This window comes from Plectropomus leopardus, chromosome 12 (genome assembly GCF_026936395.1).
Source record: "Plectropomus leopardus strain MGB_pleo_1.0 chromosome 12, ASM2693639v1, whole genome shotgun sequence".
Classification (NCBI taxonomy): domain Eukaryota; kingdom Metazoa; phylum Chordata; class Actinopteri; order Perciformes; family Serranidae; genus Plectropomus; species Plectropomus leopardus.
In genome coordinates, this window is record NC_142187.1 from 30,496,305 (window position 1) to 30,515,965 (window position 19,661).

Below are 19,661 nucleotides of genomic sequence, written 5' to 3' on the forward strand. Positions count from 1 at the left end.
GGACAAAGAATAGTTTGAGGATGCGGATATGTTCACAATTTTACACAAAGAAAACAAAAAATGATTTATCACAAAAAAACCATTTATACCTGCTAAATTATGTCTTGCTAATGGCATAAAAATCTTAAAACGCTTATGTATTTTAATTATTCAATAAGAATTCAAACAAATCCATTTACATGGTTAATCAGTGTTTGTCTTTATTTCAATATACAAAAAGATGGATGTATTCTCATCTAGTTTATATTTCTAAGCATTTCAACTCACAGATAAAGTCACCATTCGTACTGTTTTTAGTGAAACCAACCGACACACACACACACACACACACACACACACACACACACACCGCGCACAGACAGTTCACATAAAGAGGGAAGGTCACACGGTTCAGACATCCATTCAGACTATGAGAAATGTCAACTGTAAATAAAAAAAAGGACTTTGCTTTCACAGGATTCACACATGAAAAGGAAGAAACCCTTTACATTTGTCAGGTAAATATATACACAATAACTGATATTTTTTCTTTTTTTTTTGAAGATGAGACTGACTCCATGTTAGTGTTACTAACGAGGTACTGCATGAGGTAACTGGTTTTTCTGTTCAGAAGAGCTGGGTGTAAGACAGCATTTGGAGGTAACGGACGATCTCGGCAGATTTTTCCTTCGCGATCGCCGTTTTTCTGGCACAATACGTGAAAGCACCTGGGTCACGTTCAGCTCGCACACAAACAATTCAACCCATTTTCTTCTATCAGGAGGTTTTTTTAAGCATTATGTCCTCATCAGAACATGATCCAGGTGTGATGAGATGTACTTTATTGATCCGCAGAAGAAAACTGCTAAGTCACAGCTGAGTTTTAAACTATGATATTCAAGTGACTATTGCTGTATAATAAATATTGCTGGACTCTTTTGGACCACGCACATGCCACGGTTTTACACGAATCGCAATGGGGCTGCATTATCAATCAATCATGTTATAGACACACTGATGATTCCCAAACACTTAGAAACATTATTCTGTATGGATTGATGTTTTTTTTTTTTCTTTTTCTCCCACACGAGCAAGCGTCACAGAGCACTGTTAAAATCACCATCTTTCCACAGCACTAATCAAAGCACAACAGATGAGCCTGCGTGTTGTCCAACAGGGCTAAACTATCACCGAAACAAGGCCCCGATCTTCAAACGTGGCTAAAATAATCCTGTTTCTTCTCATCCAGCTTGTTTGGTTCTTTGAAAGCAGTTTGAAGAGTGATTTGTTTTTTGAGAAAAAAAAAAAAACAGTGCACCTTTCTTGGGGAAAAAAGGCCAAAATGAGCTGAAACTATAATAATTAATGGCTAATTGATAACGGTTACATCAGGTTGGTGTGTTGGAAACCCTCCCAGCATGCACCGGTGAATTTAATTTATGGGAATAGGTATAATGATGTAATGGGTGCTATTGTGTTGTGCTCTACATTTCGCCACAATTTCATCAAAGTTAAACACTTTTAAATGACCATTCAGTGTGGTCCAAATACAAATAACGTTGATGCATGATTGGTGAGGTTCTCCTTAATAGACTTGCACGAGACCTTTCAGCGAAAATCAGTTTTAGAACAAAAGAATACGTAATGCATCTTTTTCCAAACAGGTGCATAAAAGAGAGATGAGCAGAAAATCAGCACGCAAATCGTGCACGCTGTCTTAGTTGCAAAAATAATGGTTTTGATTTGATGTTACATTCATCAGGCGTGACAAAGACAAAAGACGCTGCTTGCCTGATGAAGGTCTAGTTACCAAAACATCGCATTAAATCATTATTCACGCAAGTGAGATGGTGTGTGGGGGCTTTTCTGCAAGTTAAAAACCAAAGTCCACCATTGAAAATAAAGCTAAAAAAATCACTGTAAAAGCTGCAAGCATGAGCAATTTTAAAAAGTTAATCATTTAAGTTTTCAATTTTCCAGTGTCCATTTTCTTGTCAAATTAAGTGCCAGATGTTCTGACTCCACTGGTATTTTAATTTGTCTTTTGATCACAGTTACAAAAAACTACATTTAGCTTGGTTCATTTTTAGTGCGCAAACTTAGTTTGTTGTATCATGTTTAAGCCTAAGTAATTCTTAACAGATCATAATGATTTACGTTCTCATCTTTAATCATGATTATAACAACCCTCTTTCATTATAAATCTAAGAAAACAAGACACTAAAAAATTTCTTAATCCTATTTTTTTATACTATGATCCAACTGTCAAGAAGTTTGCATTAAAGACTTGTTACTATGAATGCGCTTACATCAGCATGAATAACCCGCTTATGAGGCTTATGATGATATTTGGGATACGGCGTTAACATGAGCACAGAGAAATTCATGTTCCCTGTATACATCCCATATTCTTTCAGAGTACTCCAGCCAGCATATCTGATTTTCTCAAAACTGAATATGGTGTTTACATGCTAAAAAGTACTCCAAAAAAAAAACCAGATCAATCGGGTTATTCAAGTCCACATAAACACACTCGATCACAACTATTCCCGATGAATTTCAAGACCGCTTCAAAGAACCGAAACAAATCTAGACTTGTCAGTTCATCAGCATCCTAATCTGGATAACTCCACGTACGAAAGACCAGGGCCCGGGTCTGAACATCACATCAGCGGGTTAATATTGAGGTAATACTGTTCAAACTGGCATTTCCAGCAAGTGGCCAATCACAAAAGCCGCCAGCACCAAACCATAAGGGATATATTTTTTGACGTTTTTCTGTTTTTGATGATATACACACACAAAGCTTTCTAATGTAAGTGCTACCTACACAGCTTCTGATTCAGAGGAACTGATACCATTATTCATAGAAATCAGTAACACAACCACCATTCTTAAAAAAAAAAAAAAAAAAAGATATATATACTGTATATATATATATATATATTATAAAAGAATCACAGGGCTAGTTGTCAAAATCATCTTTAAATATGTTTTTTTAGTGGAACTGAAGGATCCCTTTCTGTGAGATGAGAACAATAATGCCCTGATTTTTGTATTTAAAAAAAAAAGAAAAAGATCAGTGTTCGGCAACTGTGTGTACACGTCTATTTACAAGAATCTGCCTCTCTCTTCTTTTTTCGGTTTTGTACAGCATTAACACGACTGGGTCAGGCTCTATTTTTAAAAAAATCTCCACAGACAAAGAGGCCCGAGCCGGCAATAAAATATATCGACTACTAAAACACAATAAAATACATAACACAACTTGATATACATGTAGAAAAAGCCTGAGGTACTTGTCAGAATATCTGAGGTCAGTCTGGAGGAGTAAGCAGCTGAGGGCTTACCCGGTCAAAAAACACAAAAACAGAATATTAGCCTCACATAATATCATTAGCGTTATATTAACAAAGAATACATGTACATCTACAAATCCTTGAGTATCCTGGAATAGTCACAGCAGCATAACGGACATTCAATGTATGGTATTCATGTTATGGTACAACTATGGCATTGCATTTGAGACAAAGGCAACCATTTGAGCTCTCCTTGCATGATGAACAGTGACTGAGGTATCTGGGGACTGGTGTCCGACTGAGTCTATTGAACAAACACCCATGAAAATAAAAAAAAAAAAAAAAACAGACATGTTGCTTACTCAAGTATGGCCCTAGCAAGGATAAACCCCGACTATCTGTCCATGGTTCTTACTTTAAAAACTATCCATCTCACATCATTTCACACACACACACACACACACACACACACACACACTCGCTCGCTCGCTCACACAGACAGTTAAAATCAAGAATGTGTAACATTGCAACTCCAGACAGCATCCGTCAATGCCCCTGGCACTGGCAAAGGAGTAACTCTGAATTTCTACAATTAAAAACAAAAAAATAAAATAAAATCCAGGAATATGTCCATGATAGCTAGCTGGATAGCTTGGCTCTCAACTTAGAGAAAATGTTCCAAAGAAGCCTACTTGGATACCTGAGAGGTAGTTCCCCGGGGACAAAGACACTTGTCCCGAATCTTCAAAAAAGTCCAAAATGTCCAATACAACTGCTCAGCTCCTGTTTTAGCTCCTCCCTTGCGATAAAACAGCTGTGCTCCGATTTTTTTATCTTTTTTTTCCATTCTGAGGCATTCACAGGTTTAAAATAAGGGAGCACACTCGAAAAAAAAAAAATCGAGAAGCTTCGACCCCTGAGGAAGATGAATGTATTTTGTCTAACAGTCTCAAAACGTTCCTCCGAGGTGTGCAGCGCGTCGTCTGAGGTTGGGAGCAAAAGGTTCGTTTCATTTTGGCCGCAGACGATCATGACCAAGACAGGAAAAACGACAACTTATGAGGTAATAAAAATAGACTAACACAAAAGAAATACATGAGGTAATGACGACATTTAGGATTTGACACATGGGTGTTATCAGATGTGCCCATCGCATAACTTATTACTACTTCAAAACTACAGCAGATGGATGTGTTAGTAAGATTCAACACCAAAAAACATTAAAACTGAAAAAAAATAATACCAGTATTGGGGTAAAATAGCAGCTGCATTCAATTTGCTAGTTGTTTTTTTTCTGTTTTTAAATATTCAGGGAGATCTGCTGAGTTTGGATTTCAAAAATAAAAAAGCCAGAGGAGCTCAGGTGAAGGATGGTGTCACCCGTTCAGGTGCTGGACTCTTTGGGAGGTAGGTCCTCGTTGGTGAGAGACGTCACAATGCAGACGGGGCTGTCTGAGGTAGTGCTGCTGATCGTTCTGGCGATCTGGCCGATGCGCTCCTCGACGCAGCCGGCGGACAATCGCGCCTCCGCGTCGTGGTCCCAGCATTCTTCTATGGTCTCGCACATCTGGCTCAGACCCTGCAGCCACAAAAGTAGAAGTTTTCGGAGAGTAGTTTAGTTTTCTGACTATATTAAAAGGGCACTTCCGAGGTTTTGAACTTAAAAATTAAATAAAAATATTCCCTCACTTATTTTGTGGCCTAAAGGTGCAAATATAACCGACAAAGTTTTATAAACAAGAAAAACAAAACTGATGCGGTGAACTATGACCTCATGATCGAGCTGTATTCGCTGGAAAAAAGGATGCATGACATCCTGGTATTGCTGCTGAAACTGCAGAGCTATTCTTCCACTGTTACTCACAGGATGTTTGAGCCAGCAGTCCTTGATGGCTGGACGCATCTTCTTGTGCACGACCACATCCTGCAGATCCTCCAGGGAGGGATGCTGGCCTATTTCATCCTCAAACGGCAGCATGTACTCGCAAACTGTACCTGGAAAGGGGCAATCGGGGCACAGGATGGAAACATTACGCAGAGATCAGGTTAAGGAAACAGCGCAGCATTTTGAGAATCTGAAACTCTGTTGAAAGAGCAACTACGCACATTACACCTTTAACCTAGATCAGATGGTTTTCCAAAGCAACGAAAACTAATCCTTTGTTTATTAGGTCAGCCTGAAGCGCGGTGACCTTTCACCTGTAGGTGAGGCAGCATTCCTGCACTGTTTGACTCACCGTCTGTGTCTCCGCAGCGGGACACCAGCTCCCACAGCACCAAGCCCATAGCGTACATGTCTATCCTCAGGAAGGAGTCTCGCTGGAAGTTGATGGCTCCCTCCAGCACCTCTGGAGCCATGTAGCGCCTCGTACCCACCTGGCAGGAAAAAGGATTCAAGTATGTGTGAGTGGGTGCATGAATTATGTTTCTGTAGAGTAACGCTTGCAGGTAACTTTCCAATGCATGTTTTTAAACACATTTTGAAAATTTCGTCTGACACGTAAAAGAGGAATATGTTGGATATACTGACATCCAGCAGAGAGGATTGAAGACTCTCGAGATGTTGTGTTCAAGAGAATAAAACGGAGACAAGATCACAGCAACCTTATTATTCTAATTATGTCATGAAGTCCAAGTGGATGTTTGTGTCAAATTTAAAGTAATTCTCTCAAGGTGACCTTGAGTCATGAAAATGAGACAGATGCAAGGTCACAGTGGGCCTCTGACCATCAACATTTTAGCAATTCATCCTTGAGCCTCAGTGAACGTTCGTGCCAAAATGTTAAAAAAAAAAATCCCAGAGGCACTATTGAGATATTGTGTTCACAAGAATGAGATGGAAAAGGTCACAATGACCTTGACCTTTGACCACCAACTTTTAATCAGTTCTTTGTAAAAATACAATTGAACATTTGCGTCAACTTTGAAGAAATTCGCTCAAGGTGCGCACAAGAATGAGACGGATGACATCACAGTCACCTTGACTTTTGACATGAAAACCAACCGTTTGTTCTGAATTTTAAGAAAGTCCCTCAATGCGTTCTTGAGACATCGTGTTTGCTAGAATGGGACACACAGGCACACAACCCAAAAACACAATGCCTGCAGCGTCGGGTATCACTGGTGCGGAGGCATAAAAACAAAGAATAAAGCAATGCTTTGCCACGCAAAAAAGTCTGTGTTTTTCCATCTCTGTGCTCATCACCAAACGGCTGCTAACATTGTGGACTGTTTAAAGGAGGAACTGCTCCCTATGTGGATATAAACAACTCATTCAAAGGCAACAAAACACAACAATTCCTATTATCAAGTGATTATACACCAAAGAAAACATACTCGATAGATTCAATTTAAGCCATTACATCCCCCTAAATCCTACATACACTTTAATGTAGCTGAACATGAGCCACTTAAAGCACCGCAAAACAATGAGTTAATGCCAAATAACATCCTGCTTCGCCGCTGGGTAAACTGGCTGCGCTTTAAGGCAGCAATTTCCAAACTTATCTCAGTTATTCTGCAGCCAGAATAAACACTTTTGAATTCTTTTCATGGTGAATTATTAACTCCATCCCTCAGTGTCAAACCCTACAAAAGGAAACAGCCTCTATTCTGAACTCCTACTTACAACAAAAACACTGACTGATATACTAATACTGACTGTTTAATTAGTCACTTGTAATCAAAGCGCGTTTCTGAAGCTTTTTTGTCAGAATAAAAAACCTCTACTTATGAAGAGAAGTGCAAATACGAACCACAGTAACTGACTCCATAATTATTACCTATTCAGTATTTACTAAGAAAGCTGTACATTACATTATAGCTGAATATTTCAGTCAGCTGACAATTACTCACACTTGCATCAGAGTGCCAATGTAGAAATAAAAACCAACACTTTCTCTGGATATTTTGCCTTTGTAACATTTCAGCGGCACATTATTTGAGATTTAGTTTAGCTTTACTCTGTGGATGTTTAACAGATTATCTACGTATGTACATATGTGAGAATTCATGAACATACCTACATATTTTTGAGAACAATTTCACTGACCTTTTCACTCAACCTATGCAGCAAAGGCTGAGTGAACAGTTCCCTAACTTCTGAGAGTATATATTTGAATGGTCACATATAGCGGGGGCGGCCACACTTTTTTGAATGGAGGCCAGATTAGATAATGTGACCTGAAGCCATAAAGAGTCACACACACGTGAGACAAACGCAGCTGTTTCATCTTTCAGTTTTTAACTTTTCACCGCTCCTGAAAGCCGTGGCCCTCCCACTGTCGACTGTTAGGTAACTGTTCGTTTGTTTACCGTCAGTTTATGAGGACACATTAGTTCCCTCTGCCTACTTGGTGCACGTCTACAACAGTTTGATAATCTTGCCCATAATGGGGTGAAAAAAAAGTGTCTTGATTGATAAACCAGTATGTTTAAGTATGCAGGTATATTTTCAACAACAAGCTGTGGGCCGTTTAAAATCAGCTCTTGGGCCACGATTGGCCCCCGGGCCAGATTTTGGACAGGCCTTTTTTATTAATAAACATCTGCAGACAAAGCAAAAGGTTGAATATTTTTCCAAATCCACGAGATGGAAAAAAGACATCATATTTATGTGAAATTGCTTTTACTTTTGGGAAAACCAGATTTTAAACTTTTTTCATAAGAACTTAAATAATATGGCACCACGATATGAGGCCTTAAAAACAAAAAGGCAGGCAGGAAAATCAATAAAAAATCTTCCTCAATTTTTTTGTAATTTTCCATCACCTGAAAAGGCAATATTTTTGGTTTTGTTATCATTGTGTTATTTTTTAATTTTGCTTTTCTTTAATTATTTTTTCTGTATACGTGTACACCTGGCATGTTCAATTTGTTGCATGTGTGTATGTTTGTCAACAACAGACAACAGCATTAATCATTTTGCATTAAGGAACAAACAGACGTAACAACCAAACGGCAAAAATGAAAACAAACAGCACGAGCAACAAACTTAAAGAAACAACCAATTAACAATAATCTGTTCAAATCCAAAAATACTACAACGTACTATACACATAAAGTGTTAACAAACTGCTGCCGCACCTGGCCATGAGTATCTCCTGGAGGTTTTCCTGGTTCAAATCGAACAGCGAGCCCAAAGTCTCCAATGACTGCAGTCAAATCATCTCGTAGCATCACATTCTTGCTCTTGAAGTCCCTGAGAAAGTTATTCAAGGACAAATTCATTAAAAATGTGTAATCACAGAGATGTTTAGTCACGCGTATTAATCCGTGGACTTCCAGGGAGGAATTATTAAATTGAGCACAACCAGAAGAGGGCAGTGCCAATTAAAGGTTTCAGCCAAAAACTGAATGTAGTCTGGTTTTCAGGAAAGCTGGGATTATGTTTTCTACCTGTGTGCAATGGTGGGTTTGGGCCCCTCTCCCTTGTAGCTGGGAATGTCCTCATGGAGGTAAGCCAAGCCGCGGGACATGGTCTCTGCTATGTGACACAGCTCACTCCAGGTCACAGTGTTACCCTTCAGGTGGTCCGTCAGTGAGCCCTGCACACACACAAAACACAAAAAGGATTAATAACTGAAAAATCTCATTTTTTAACCGATCTATCGGCAATTCTGCTGCGAGGGAGCTCGCCAAGCGAAACCCTGGAACGCATAGTTTTTGGTCCTGTGTTTCATTTCAGTTGCCAGTCTGGAAGAAGTCCCAGAGGCATCGAAATCCACACAATATAGCTCAAAAAAATGCAGACAAGATTGGAAACACTAAACCAAACAGATGACACACACACAGATGGCACTGAGACAATTACTGGAACTAAATATGTTTGTGCCACTGCCATGTAGAGAAGGTGCTACGAGGACAAGCCGTGAAAGTCATTACACAAACGTAATGCTACATTTGTGGTAATTATTCTTTAATCCTGTTTTGATGTATTAATACCTTTGTTGTGAACACCAATGAACAGGTTATTCTGGTAGCCTCGAGGTGTTTACTCAGACACTATTATTTCAGGCACACACTTGTGATTAATGCCATTTTTGACACTGAAGTAGCGTTCAACATAATTGTCCGTATTATTTTTACCTGCTTAAAAAAACACTCTGACTGCATAAATCTAAATAACACAGTTCTATCACTTTAAGGTGAAGTGCAGACCTGCCAAAAGTAATAAAATCCACTTTAATAAAAGCTGTGATGCTCTTTTGTTGAGGTAAATAAAGGCCTCTGCAGATTTGGGAAAATGTGCAGCAGTCTCCTATATCTCACCATGCATGTGCTATATGTGGGTAAACACAGGTGTATATACGGGAAGATGTGCGCTCACCCTCTCATGAAACTCCGTGATGAGCCACAGCTCCGTCTCCAGGTTGGTGCCGTGCTTCTCTGCGGCGATGTAACGCAAGAGGTTTTCATGCCGCATCCCCGGAGTCACGAATATGTCCCGCTCGTTTTGCCAAGACTGCTTGTCCTGCAGGAACACGCAAGAAATGTTGAGGTGCTGATGACTTGTGCAAACATTGGTTAAATAATGGGGTCCTTTCTTATATGTTATATTTTCTATCATTTGCCTTTTTAACCCCTTAGTCATTATATCCACATTTATGATGATTATCAATAATCACATTGTGGTTTTTTTTGCATGTGTGGTCATCTCTACAATATCGCAGCAGTACAGATGTGGAATTCGGTCAAAAATATTTGATTTTCTCGATATCGCCCAGAACCAGTCTGTTATGATATGTGGTGTTTGTATTATAGTTGTTGTGTTTTGTATTTTTAGATTTATGTGAAACAGGGAATGACGCAACACAATTTTCAGGAATTATAATTATTAGGAATTTGTTGTGTTTTATCTAAAAACAAAAACAACGACATGTGTAACTTGTGGCTGCCTGGATTATAAGAAACTGATTAAACAGACGGGGTATTTATTCCTATCGATGTTAGATGAGACTTTCAGGACTGAAAGGATCAAATATCAAATATTTTAATATACAAACTGCAGCTACAACGCAGCATTTGAAAATAAAATTACGCGGATGCCTTGAATGAAATGAGACTGTCGACATACCTGAACAGGGAAGATCTTTACAGCAACGTATTCGCTCATCAGCTGGGCCTTCCAAACACAACCGAAGCGCCCCCTTGCTTTGATTTCCAGAAGCTGCAGTGGTTTCAGACCCACCAGGGGGGATGGAGGAGCCGGTCCAGGATCCTGAATAACAGAGCAGGAAAATATGTTGGCACTTCTCTTACCTTTTATACAAAATCTTACAGAAATATGACATTAAAACTTTGATATTAGCGATAAGCAGCAGCAGAAGCACCGCAGATGTCACAGATGAAACCAAAGTCAGGCCTCTCTCACCTCGCTCAGGTCTACGTGGCCGTAGGGAGGTTTGCGGTGGCGGTACATCCACAAGGCCAGAACGAGGGCCAGGGACAGCACGCAGAGGGGCAGCAGGGAGTACACGAGCACGTTGAGCAGGGACGGCACTCGAGGTGGAGGCCGGATTTTCACTGTCAGGGATGAAGAGAATAATTACAGCATGTCAACTTTACGACATGTAGGCTATAAGCAACGTCACAAGCGTAGCTCACGCACTGCGAGAGCTGGTGTTAAAATAGACGTGTAACATTTTATCTAGATTGTCTGGCCTTGATCCTTGCTGAGTGAGTCACTGCGCAGACTGTAAAAAAAACAACTGTTTGTGTGTTCAAAATCTAGTTTTTGTCACCTTCTAGTGAGCTGAAACTCAGAGGTGGATTCTGCAAATAAAAGATTACAGTTTTGATAAGATGTTTTTTTAAAAGAAAACCAAAATATCCAAGTATTTAATCATTAAGCAATATTAAAAATAAAAAAAATCACATCCTGTGTGTAAAGCACAAATGTAATATACATGATGTTTTTTATTACTCGATGCAAGGCTAAGCTTCACTCCCACTAATGGGAGGGGAAAAGCAAAGACCTATTTTTTGCCTGCACTATATGTGGGTTGCTTTTGCCGCTCACCTCGGTTGCCACTGCCAATCATGTCAGGAAGGTGGGTGAATCGTTCATTGCAGTAGTTACCCTCGCAGCAGCAGAAGAAGACCTGAGGGTTTTCCTCCATGGAGACACACTCTTGCCTAAACAAAAAAAAAAGTAGATGACACACCTACATTATTAAGTGGATAACCACATGTTAAAACAAGACACATGTCAAACAGGTTTAATACTTAACGTACTGACTCTTGTTTTTTTATATCCTGTTTCTGTTGTATGTAAACCCTCAAGACTTGTATTTGTCTGTTTTTTGGTTAGCACTCCTATGCTTCTAAGGGATAGTTTAAGTTTTTTAAGCGTGAGGAGTCCTTATCCACAGACTGTGTATTACATAAAGGTGATGTCAGTCGACATGCACCGAGTTTGGAGAAGCAGGCTGGAGTCTGAAACAGAAGCGAAGCAATCGACTGCTGTGGAGGGGTCAGCCACAAAATGTGTTTTAGACACCTAAAAAAGGTCCCACTTTAAAAAAAAAAACAATATTGGTTGAAGAGGACGCTTTATTTAGAATATTTTTACTGTTTTTCCTTAATGTTAACATGTTAACATTGCTCTCTTCAAAGCCAGACTCCACAGAGAAAAACAGTGATTTAACTACGCTGAACACAGAAGCTGCTGGTCAACTGCTGCCTCGTATAGTCGCTTCGTTTCTGTTAATGTGTGAGTTTGGCATTTAAAATGGTTAGTTTGCATTCACCAAAGTCACATATTTACACAAATGAACTGAGTGATCGTAGCAGCTGTGGACCAGCAGGTCCTGCGTTCAGCGAGCTAAAGTTACTTTTTTTCTCAACAGAGTTTGGTGGACGAAAACATAGATGAGGAGCTGAAGGTGTTAACGGCTTCACCGTCAAAACAAGCTGTCTGATGGAAAGGTAAATGTTCGAAACACAGCGTACACCTGAGCTGATACTGACTTCTTTAGGTAGATCTTTTTAAGGTTCCTAAAAATGTGGGTTTTTTTTGTTTTTGCTGAGTGCGTCCACAGTGTGACACTGTAAAGCTTCCCTGTCAGACTCCAGCCTGCTTCTCCAAACCGGGGGCGTACCGACTGACTTTACTGCATGTAATACACTGACAAAGTACCCCAAAAACCCTTCTAAGTAAAGGTTTGAAGTACTGTTGCCAACAGAGACCAAATTCTACCAGGTTCTTGAAGGACCATATTCCTTTTTATTGAGAACATGTTTTTGAATCTGTCAGACCATGACCCAGAGTTTCTTTGACTTTTCACTCGACTGCAGATCTGCTCTTCAACTATATAATTCATCTTTGTAACTTTGTCTCTCAACTTGCTCACAACTGCCCGTCTACTCGGCAGTTTCTGTTTTCCGTCACTATTTCATGAAGCTTTTCACTCAGATTAAACTGATCAGAAAGAATTATTCCTTTGTAGTTATAATAACAGTCCACAGCACTTCAGGCCAAAGCTATTTCCGCTGAAACTGTCAGCAAATTTGTACCTGCGTCTAAACCTACAATTTGTGCTCATCCTATTCCGGCAAAGCTTTTGAAAATCGGTGTAATGAAGTACCAAATAATCAACGATAAAACGCCACCGTGTCACTCATAATAACGCCTATCTCTATCCCGACACGCTCAAAAACTGCAGGTCAATCTCAGAACTGCACTTTTAATAAACTGAAAGTAATAGAAAAGCAAAAAGTAGCTATTTTCTTGGCGGCTGATGGTTGATTCTTTATACGCACACACAGACGTGTCATCTGGGGCAGATTATTATAGTTTTCTCCAGCTTGCCTTCACGAGCCACCAGAGGTCTCCGGCTTGCTCAAACTGCTGCGGCTTGAATATTAAAGGACTTAAAAGTTTGATCATGCCACACAGCTCTGCGCCGGCTGCTGATAAAGCTAGTTTAAAATTCCCCTCCTGACTTACAAAATCCAGAGTGGCCCCGTGCCACCGTATCTGTCTGCCATCATCAGGCTGTGGACACTGAGCTGCACTCCGCTCCGCCGCTGCAGATGCGCGCTATCTGGTTACTCCCAGGAAGAGCGAAAGTGAGCTCTGCTGGTCGCAGAGCATTTACTAAACACTAATTCCTACATGTGGAAATCAATTCGCCCCCATCTAATAGAGTCTGGCTCTATATCAAGATTGGAAATTTAATTTTCATGTTGCATCAGTGCACCTCAACCTGTTTGGCTGCTCTGACAATTTGGATGGGGAGATATACAATATGTAAACATAATTTACATTTGGTACGCTGCGTTGGGTATGTTTGCGTGTACGGACGGTTGCATGTGCGGATGGAATACACACTTCCTAGTTGGTTTTTTATACCTCTTGTCTATCGATGTTTCCATCGACAGAAAATTAATTGAGCGCTTTCTAATCCATCAATTGCTGAGTCACTTTAAGTGTCAGCATGGCCAGAGTGTCAACTTTATTTTGAGATCGTGATTCTCGATATTAAATTAGATTTTAGAGGTCATAAGTGTTCACTTTTCCTCTTTTTAAAGCGACATCACCATAAACGTACCAGGCTTCTCTGGCTGTGTCTATTATTTGTTTTTAATCACTTTCTCATTACATCCACATTAATAATTATTGATGAAAAAATGAAAAAAGTATTTTGTGAAAGCACCAATAGTCAGTCCCACAATAAATAAGTATTCAATTAAAAACTTTGTGATATTTGATCTTCTCTTTATCTCCCCCAATCACAAGTAAAACCACTAAACATCTGCTGAGATCATCTTCTTAAATCTGTTTATTTTCTGCTTTTCTCTGTTTTATGTGGTTTGAAAGTGAATATCTGTCAGGTTTGGGCCGCAGATCAGACAAAACAAGAGCGGCTCTGGAAAAAAATGCAATGGAAATTTCATATCTTGTTTTAAATTAGTGGAAATGTTTTTAAATTGTACTTCTATGCCACAATATGTTTGTTATGCTGTATTTTTATCGATTTACTATTATTGTTTGTTTTATGTGATGTGATTTTATGTGATTTTGTTGATTTATTTTGTTCATGCTCTGCATCACTGAAAATGAGGATTTCCCTCCATTGATTTCCAGAGTCTTAAATTAAATGAATCCATGTTTTTTTATGAATATTCAAGAAAATACTAAGCGGATTCACTGACATTTAAAATGAATCGTTATCTGCAGCCCTGCATTATTCTAATCATAGCTTCGAGTGCAGCGAGTGAGAAGTGCGAGTGCCACTCGAGTACAGATACGTATCATGAAAACAATATCTGCGCTGATACGACATATTATACAGGCTTTGATATTATTTACTCAACAGTTTCTGTATATTTTGAATGCTGAACAGTAGTATACTATGCTAAAATTGTGTTCATATTTACTTTTATTTCTGTTTTAGAAATACAGGTCTAACGTATTTTTGACAGGCTTTCTGCTGTTTGGTGCTAACGACAAAAAGAGGTTGTCACAATGTAGTGCTTGAAGACGACGTTAAGTCACAACACATTTTTTACCGTGTTGCGCAGCGTTATAGTGCGTAACAACGTGTAATATTGTGAGATATTTAGTGGAGCAGATGATGTGATGTTGGAAGGACTTTGCCTGCCTTTTTTTTCTTAAATTCTCAAATAAACCTTGTTTTTTTCCTGCTTTATGGGTACTTTGTTTGCAAGCTGATATTCTTTGTGCCGAGACACATTCAGTTGCTTTTTTATTAGATACCAAAAGCTGAAGCAGTCTAAAGAAACAACCGTCCTGCAGTAATCTTTCCCTTCATGAATGTCATAATGTTCTGCTTTCATTGAAACTGTTTCTTCAGCTCCATGATCATTTTTTGGCTGGCGGCAGATTGTAGTGCTGTTGAATTGTTTTGCTTTAAACTGCCGAGTGTTTCTATCTTTTTCTGCACCACATTTATATCAATGAAGGTAAGATACATGCTTAACAGAAATACCACTAAATCTCTTTCTTTTATGTCAGGTTTGGATGTTTTTAGGGCTGAAACTGATGATTTTCTATGCCGATAAATCTGCTGATCCATCGTTGACTCTGTAAACATATTTCACAGTTACGACACTTTGATATTCATTTTTTTTGTCAGTCCACAAGGCAAAGACACTCCCCTTGAAGTCATGCAAAAAGAAGAATTAGGAAACAGCTAATTTTCACATTTGAGAGGCCAGAGCAGGCAAATATTTGCATTTTTTACAGTCTGTGGTGCTCTTGAATTGAACTGAACTGAATTGTTGAACTGAAGTGTTGAAATACTACTCTGTCCGCATGATAAAATTAGTTTGCACTGTGTGTTGAGACTGATTCACCTAAATCTCTTTCTTTTATGTCCCGTTTGGATGCTTTTAAGGCTGAAAGTGTTGATTTCTTTTAGCTGATTAATCTGCTGATCCATCATTTACTCTGTAAAAATATTTCACAATGTTACGACACCTTAAAATTGCTTTTTTTATGTCTGACCACAAGGCCAAAGACATTTCCTTCAAAGTGATACAAAAAGAAGAATTGGGAAACAGCTAATTTTCATATTTGAGTGGCCAGAGCGAGCAAATATTTTCCAGTTAAAAAGGGCTATTTGGCAAATAGTTTCAGCATTAGATGTTTGGTTTCTGTGGCTGAAAAAGCCCCAGGTCAAAGAAATAAAGATGTTTTTTTATCCGCGTGTGGGCACCGAGGCAGGTATTTGTGTTGTACTCACTGACACTCACTCTGGGTACGAGCCAAACACCTAAAAAATACATGTAAATGCACGGCGGCGATGACCTCGCTCTGTGACCCGACCTGTCATAGCAGTTGAAGTCGTCCAGCCAGCAGCCTTTCTTCACCAGCTTGATGGTCCCTGAGGAGTTGAGCCAGGAGGCATAACAGTGCAGTCGCTTGTCCTTCTCCCCCTCGCAGCGCTCGAAGCCGCTCTGGTTGGTCCTCTCCGTCCGCCAGTTATCATTGTAGTACACACACTCCCGGGTCTCTGCTTCGCCCAGACTGTACCCTGAGATGGACAGAAGGCCTCAGTCAGCTCACATCGTAATGAATTGAAACTCACCAGCGGAAGCACAGACATATGGCGCAGGATCCGCTCGATGCCACAGAGAAGCATCTCTGAGCAGAGCCTCTATCATCACTCTGGCGCACGGCCAAGTTCGGGAGCTCTCTGTAGTAAAAAGGGTGTTCCTCTGGGCTAAGAAATTGTTGCTGAATAGTAGTTCAGCATAATCCCATTCACTAAAAGATCTTTTCAGAGAGTAACAACTAAAACGGGCAGGGGGGGGGGTTGGTGACAGGACTTAATTAGCTTCAGAAAAACAATAGTATGCCCTTCTGTGATATAGAAACACACCACACACCGGCGTGCTACTTCTATAGATAAGCACACTTGTATCCTGCTGTAGTGTGACACATCTGGAAAGACAGATAAGACCTTCTTCTTTAAGGGCTTTCACTGTCATTTCGCAGGAAACAGTCCCCCCTCTAACCAAGCCGAGGCGTAACAATAGCTGTCAGTCTTCCCTGTGTTACACAATTCCTAATTGAAAAGGTTTTTATTATTGTGGATTTCACGTTGGACGCGCACACATGTGAGATTTTTCACGAATGCCGAAGCAGATAACATGTCATCCACAATGTCGCTCGGACATTCATGCCTAATCTTTGTTCACAGAAAAAATAGTGCATGTCTCTTTAAATCCCTGCCTATAGGAGGCTGCCCATCCCCCAGTGTTACCCCCACCAAACCCATTACACACACACACACACACACACACACACACACACAGAGGCACGCATCCACTTACATACATTTTAGTTGTCCAGCAGCATACAATGGATTTCATTATAGCATACAGAGGGGATGCATGCAATGACCAAACATTATGCTCATTATTAAGGAAGGAAGGAAGGTGGAAAGGACACACACACACACATACACACACACAGCAGTGATTCTCAATGCTCCATTGAGCAGAGATGGCATTTCTGATATCTGTGGTCACATGATCCGGGAGGACTTTTACTACAAGATCATTCCCCAACCCCCCTCCCTCTGTCACTTACTGAGGCTTACACCACAACAACATGAATTCTGGAGAAGCAGCTTACTATACACTCTGAGCCCTAATCTATAAACCATAAAGGCATTAGCTCCAGCAGTATTTTGCACACATGAGATAGCTGTGCCTCAATAAAAATTTTATCACAGTTTGTGGAAAAACTCAAAAGTAAGAGGGGAAATCTAAAAAAAACAAAGTGAAGGGAATAACAAGCTCAGGGGGTGAGAGGAGGGCAAAGGTAAACATGTTTGGGACACACAATAAAAGCTCCAATTCGAGTTGCAAAGGCATGCAAAAAAAGGCCAAACAAAAGAAAAACAACCCTCATGCTCAATTTCACGTGGTAGCAAGTGAGAGAGGCTTTGGAGCTGTGTAACAGTAACCTCAGTTCAGGTAAAAGACCTGACTGCAGACAAACAGCCGCCGTGTCGTCAAATCAAACGCACATTGATTTATGGAAAAATCCTTTTCAGGGAAAGTGTGTGTGTTCACGGGCTCTTGTTCAGGGCTGTAACCACAAACAAGAGTGCAGACCTGAGATGTAGCCTCTAAGGTTTCAGGATGTTGATGCAGCTGCTGCCTTCTATTCCTGCCACTGTTAAGAAAGGCAGGAGGGGGGGACGCAACAGTTTCAAATTTGGATATTTTTAGGGGAGTTTCTCGGCATTAAAAGGCTGTATTCGGTGTTATTTCATTGTATTTTTGACGCAAAATAGCCACAGCTTAACTTAAATTATCCCCGTGTGTGAAATACGTGGTGCAGAAAACAGAGAAAAGGCGATTAGGGCTGTGGGGAATAAAAGCCCACATATGACCGTGTTCGTCGCTATCCGCTGCCAACAAAGTTTAAACACACGTAAACTCGCACGCGGGGGGCACATTTGAAACAATAAAAAAAATGTGCCTCGCGACACACACACAAAAACTGTTGCAAATTCAACAATAGCAGCTTACCTGCGCATAAAGTTCCCAGAAGAAGTGAACAAGTCAGCCATGAAAAAGACATGTTCCGTTTTAAATACAGGACAGATATTTCTCCCGCTTTCCGTCGCGAACATTAAAACTCAGCTTGTCCGAAACATCAGTCCAGGATCAAAACGACCACAGGCCTCCGGTCCCTCCAGCAGCCTAACCACCACCTCCACCACCACCACCACCACAGCGCGTGTCAATAGCCGCGACGCCGCAACAATGTTGCAAGAAAAAGATAGGAGCGATTAACTGACTGCCACACTGTTACTCCGTTAACAGCTGCAGCATTTCGCGTCGGAAGTGGATCCAAAAACCGTTTGGGAAGCCGCTAAACCATCCGAGGCGAAAGCTCAGCGCTCTTTTTGAGGTTATTCACTTGAATAGTAGCACCGCTGCATCGGGAGGTCGGTCGGGGTTTACATGCATGTTACTGATCTGTGTCCAAAATGGCTTCTAAATGGGGAATGGGCTGCAAACAGGGAAACCCGGATGTGTAAACACAAAGAGGGGAATTCAGGCAGCCACCGTGTGACCTTAACACGACACCGCAGATACACGCCTGAAATGACTTTATTTTCGCCCCGTACCCACAATTGTCACATTTTTTAGTCATATAAAAGCTCAGAGGGAGAAAAAAAGAGGCGTTAGTGGGAGATGTGTGATTTCCACGTTGGTTTTTGTCCCGGTTCCAGCTGATATAACACTTGCACTTTCTGTGGTCAGAGTTGGTATTTTACGGTCTAGTTTTCGGTTTCTTATTATATCTGCGGGTTTAAGTGAGTGTTTAAGGGGATGCGTGATGATTTTGCAGATTTTACGCGGAGGGTTGTGCGATGTATATGTTTTTAATTTCGTGTGTTATAGGCTATGTTTGGATATTTTTACTGCGAAATAACAGCTTTATCACAAGATAAAAAACCAGCCATGAACCACATTAGGCTGCACACCGCCTGTGGTTTCATTTTGTTTAGGGACTGTACTTTATTTATCAGGGGAGAGGGTGGCTGGAGTGTGACTTCGTTTTTTCGCATTTTGTATTACATATATGATGATATTGTTATGTTATCTTATCTTATTCTTATTTCTGATTTTTTTTTTAATTTAATTTGTGACGTAATTTTTTTTATTTTCTTTTACTTTTTTAAAATATTATTTTCATTGGCAAGTTATGATAACATAAACCACAGATTCACAAGAAATAAAGCCAGTCATGAACCATGTTAGGCTAAACACTGTCTATGGTTTTATTTTGTTTAGGGACTGTATTTATCAGAGTAGAGGGTGGCTGCGGTGTGACTTTGTTTTTTCATATTTTGTATTTTATATATACACACACATATATATATGTGTGTG

At 40.1% G+C, this 19,661-nt stretch overlaps 1 protein-coding gene across 1 annotated transcript; it reads right to left on the reverse strand.

Annotated features, from left to right (window-relative positions):
* Positions 1-174: 174 nt before the first annotated feature.
* Positions 175-18,789, reverse strand: LOC121951894 (activin receptor type-2B). Its single transcript, XM_042498380.2, has 11 exons — positions 18,291-18,789; positions 16,072-16,279; positions 11,299-11,414; positions 10,651-10,802; positions 10,354-10,497; positions 9,607-9,750; positions 8,676-8,824; positions 8,364-8,478; positions 5,516-5,654; positions 5,143-5,273; positions 175-4,857 (listed from the first exon to the last, which is right to left on the reverse strand). Exons 1-11 carry the CDS (start codon positions 18,340-18,342, stop codon positions 4,663-4,665), a joined length of 1,545 nt encoding a protein of 514 aa, XP_042354314.1. The 5' UTR covers positions 18,343-18,789; the 3' UTR covers positions 175-4,662.
* Between the last annotated feature and the right edge of the window lie 872 nt (positions 18,790-19,661).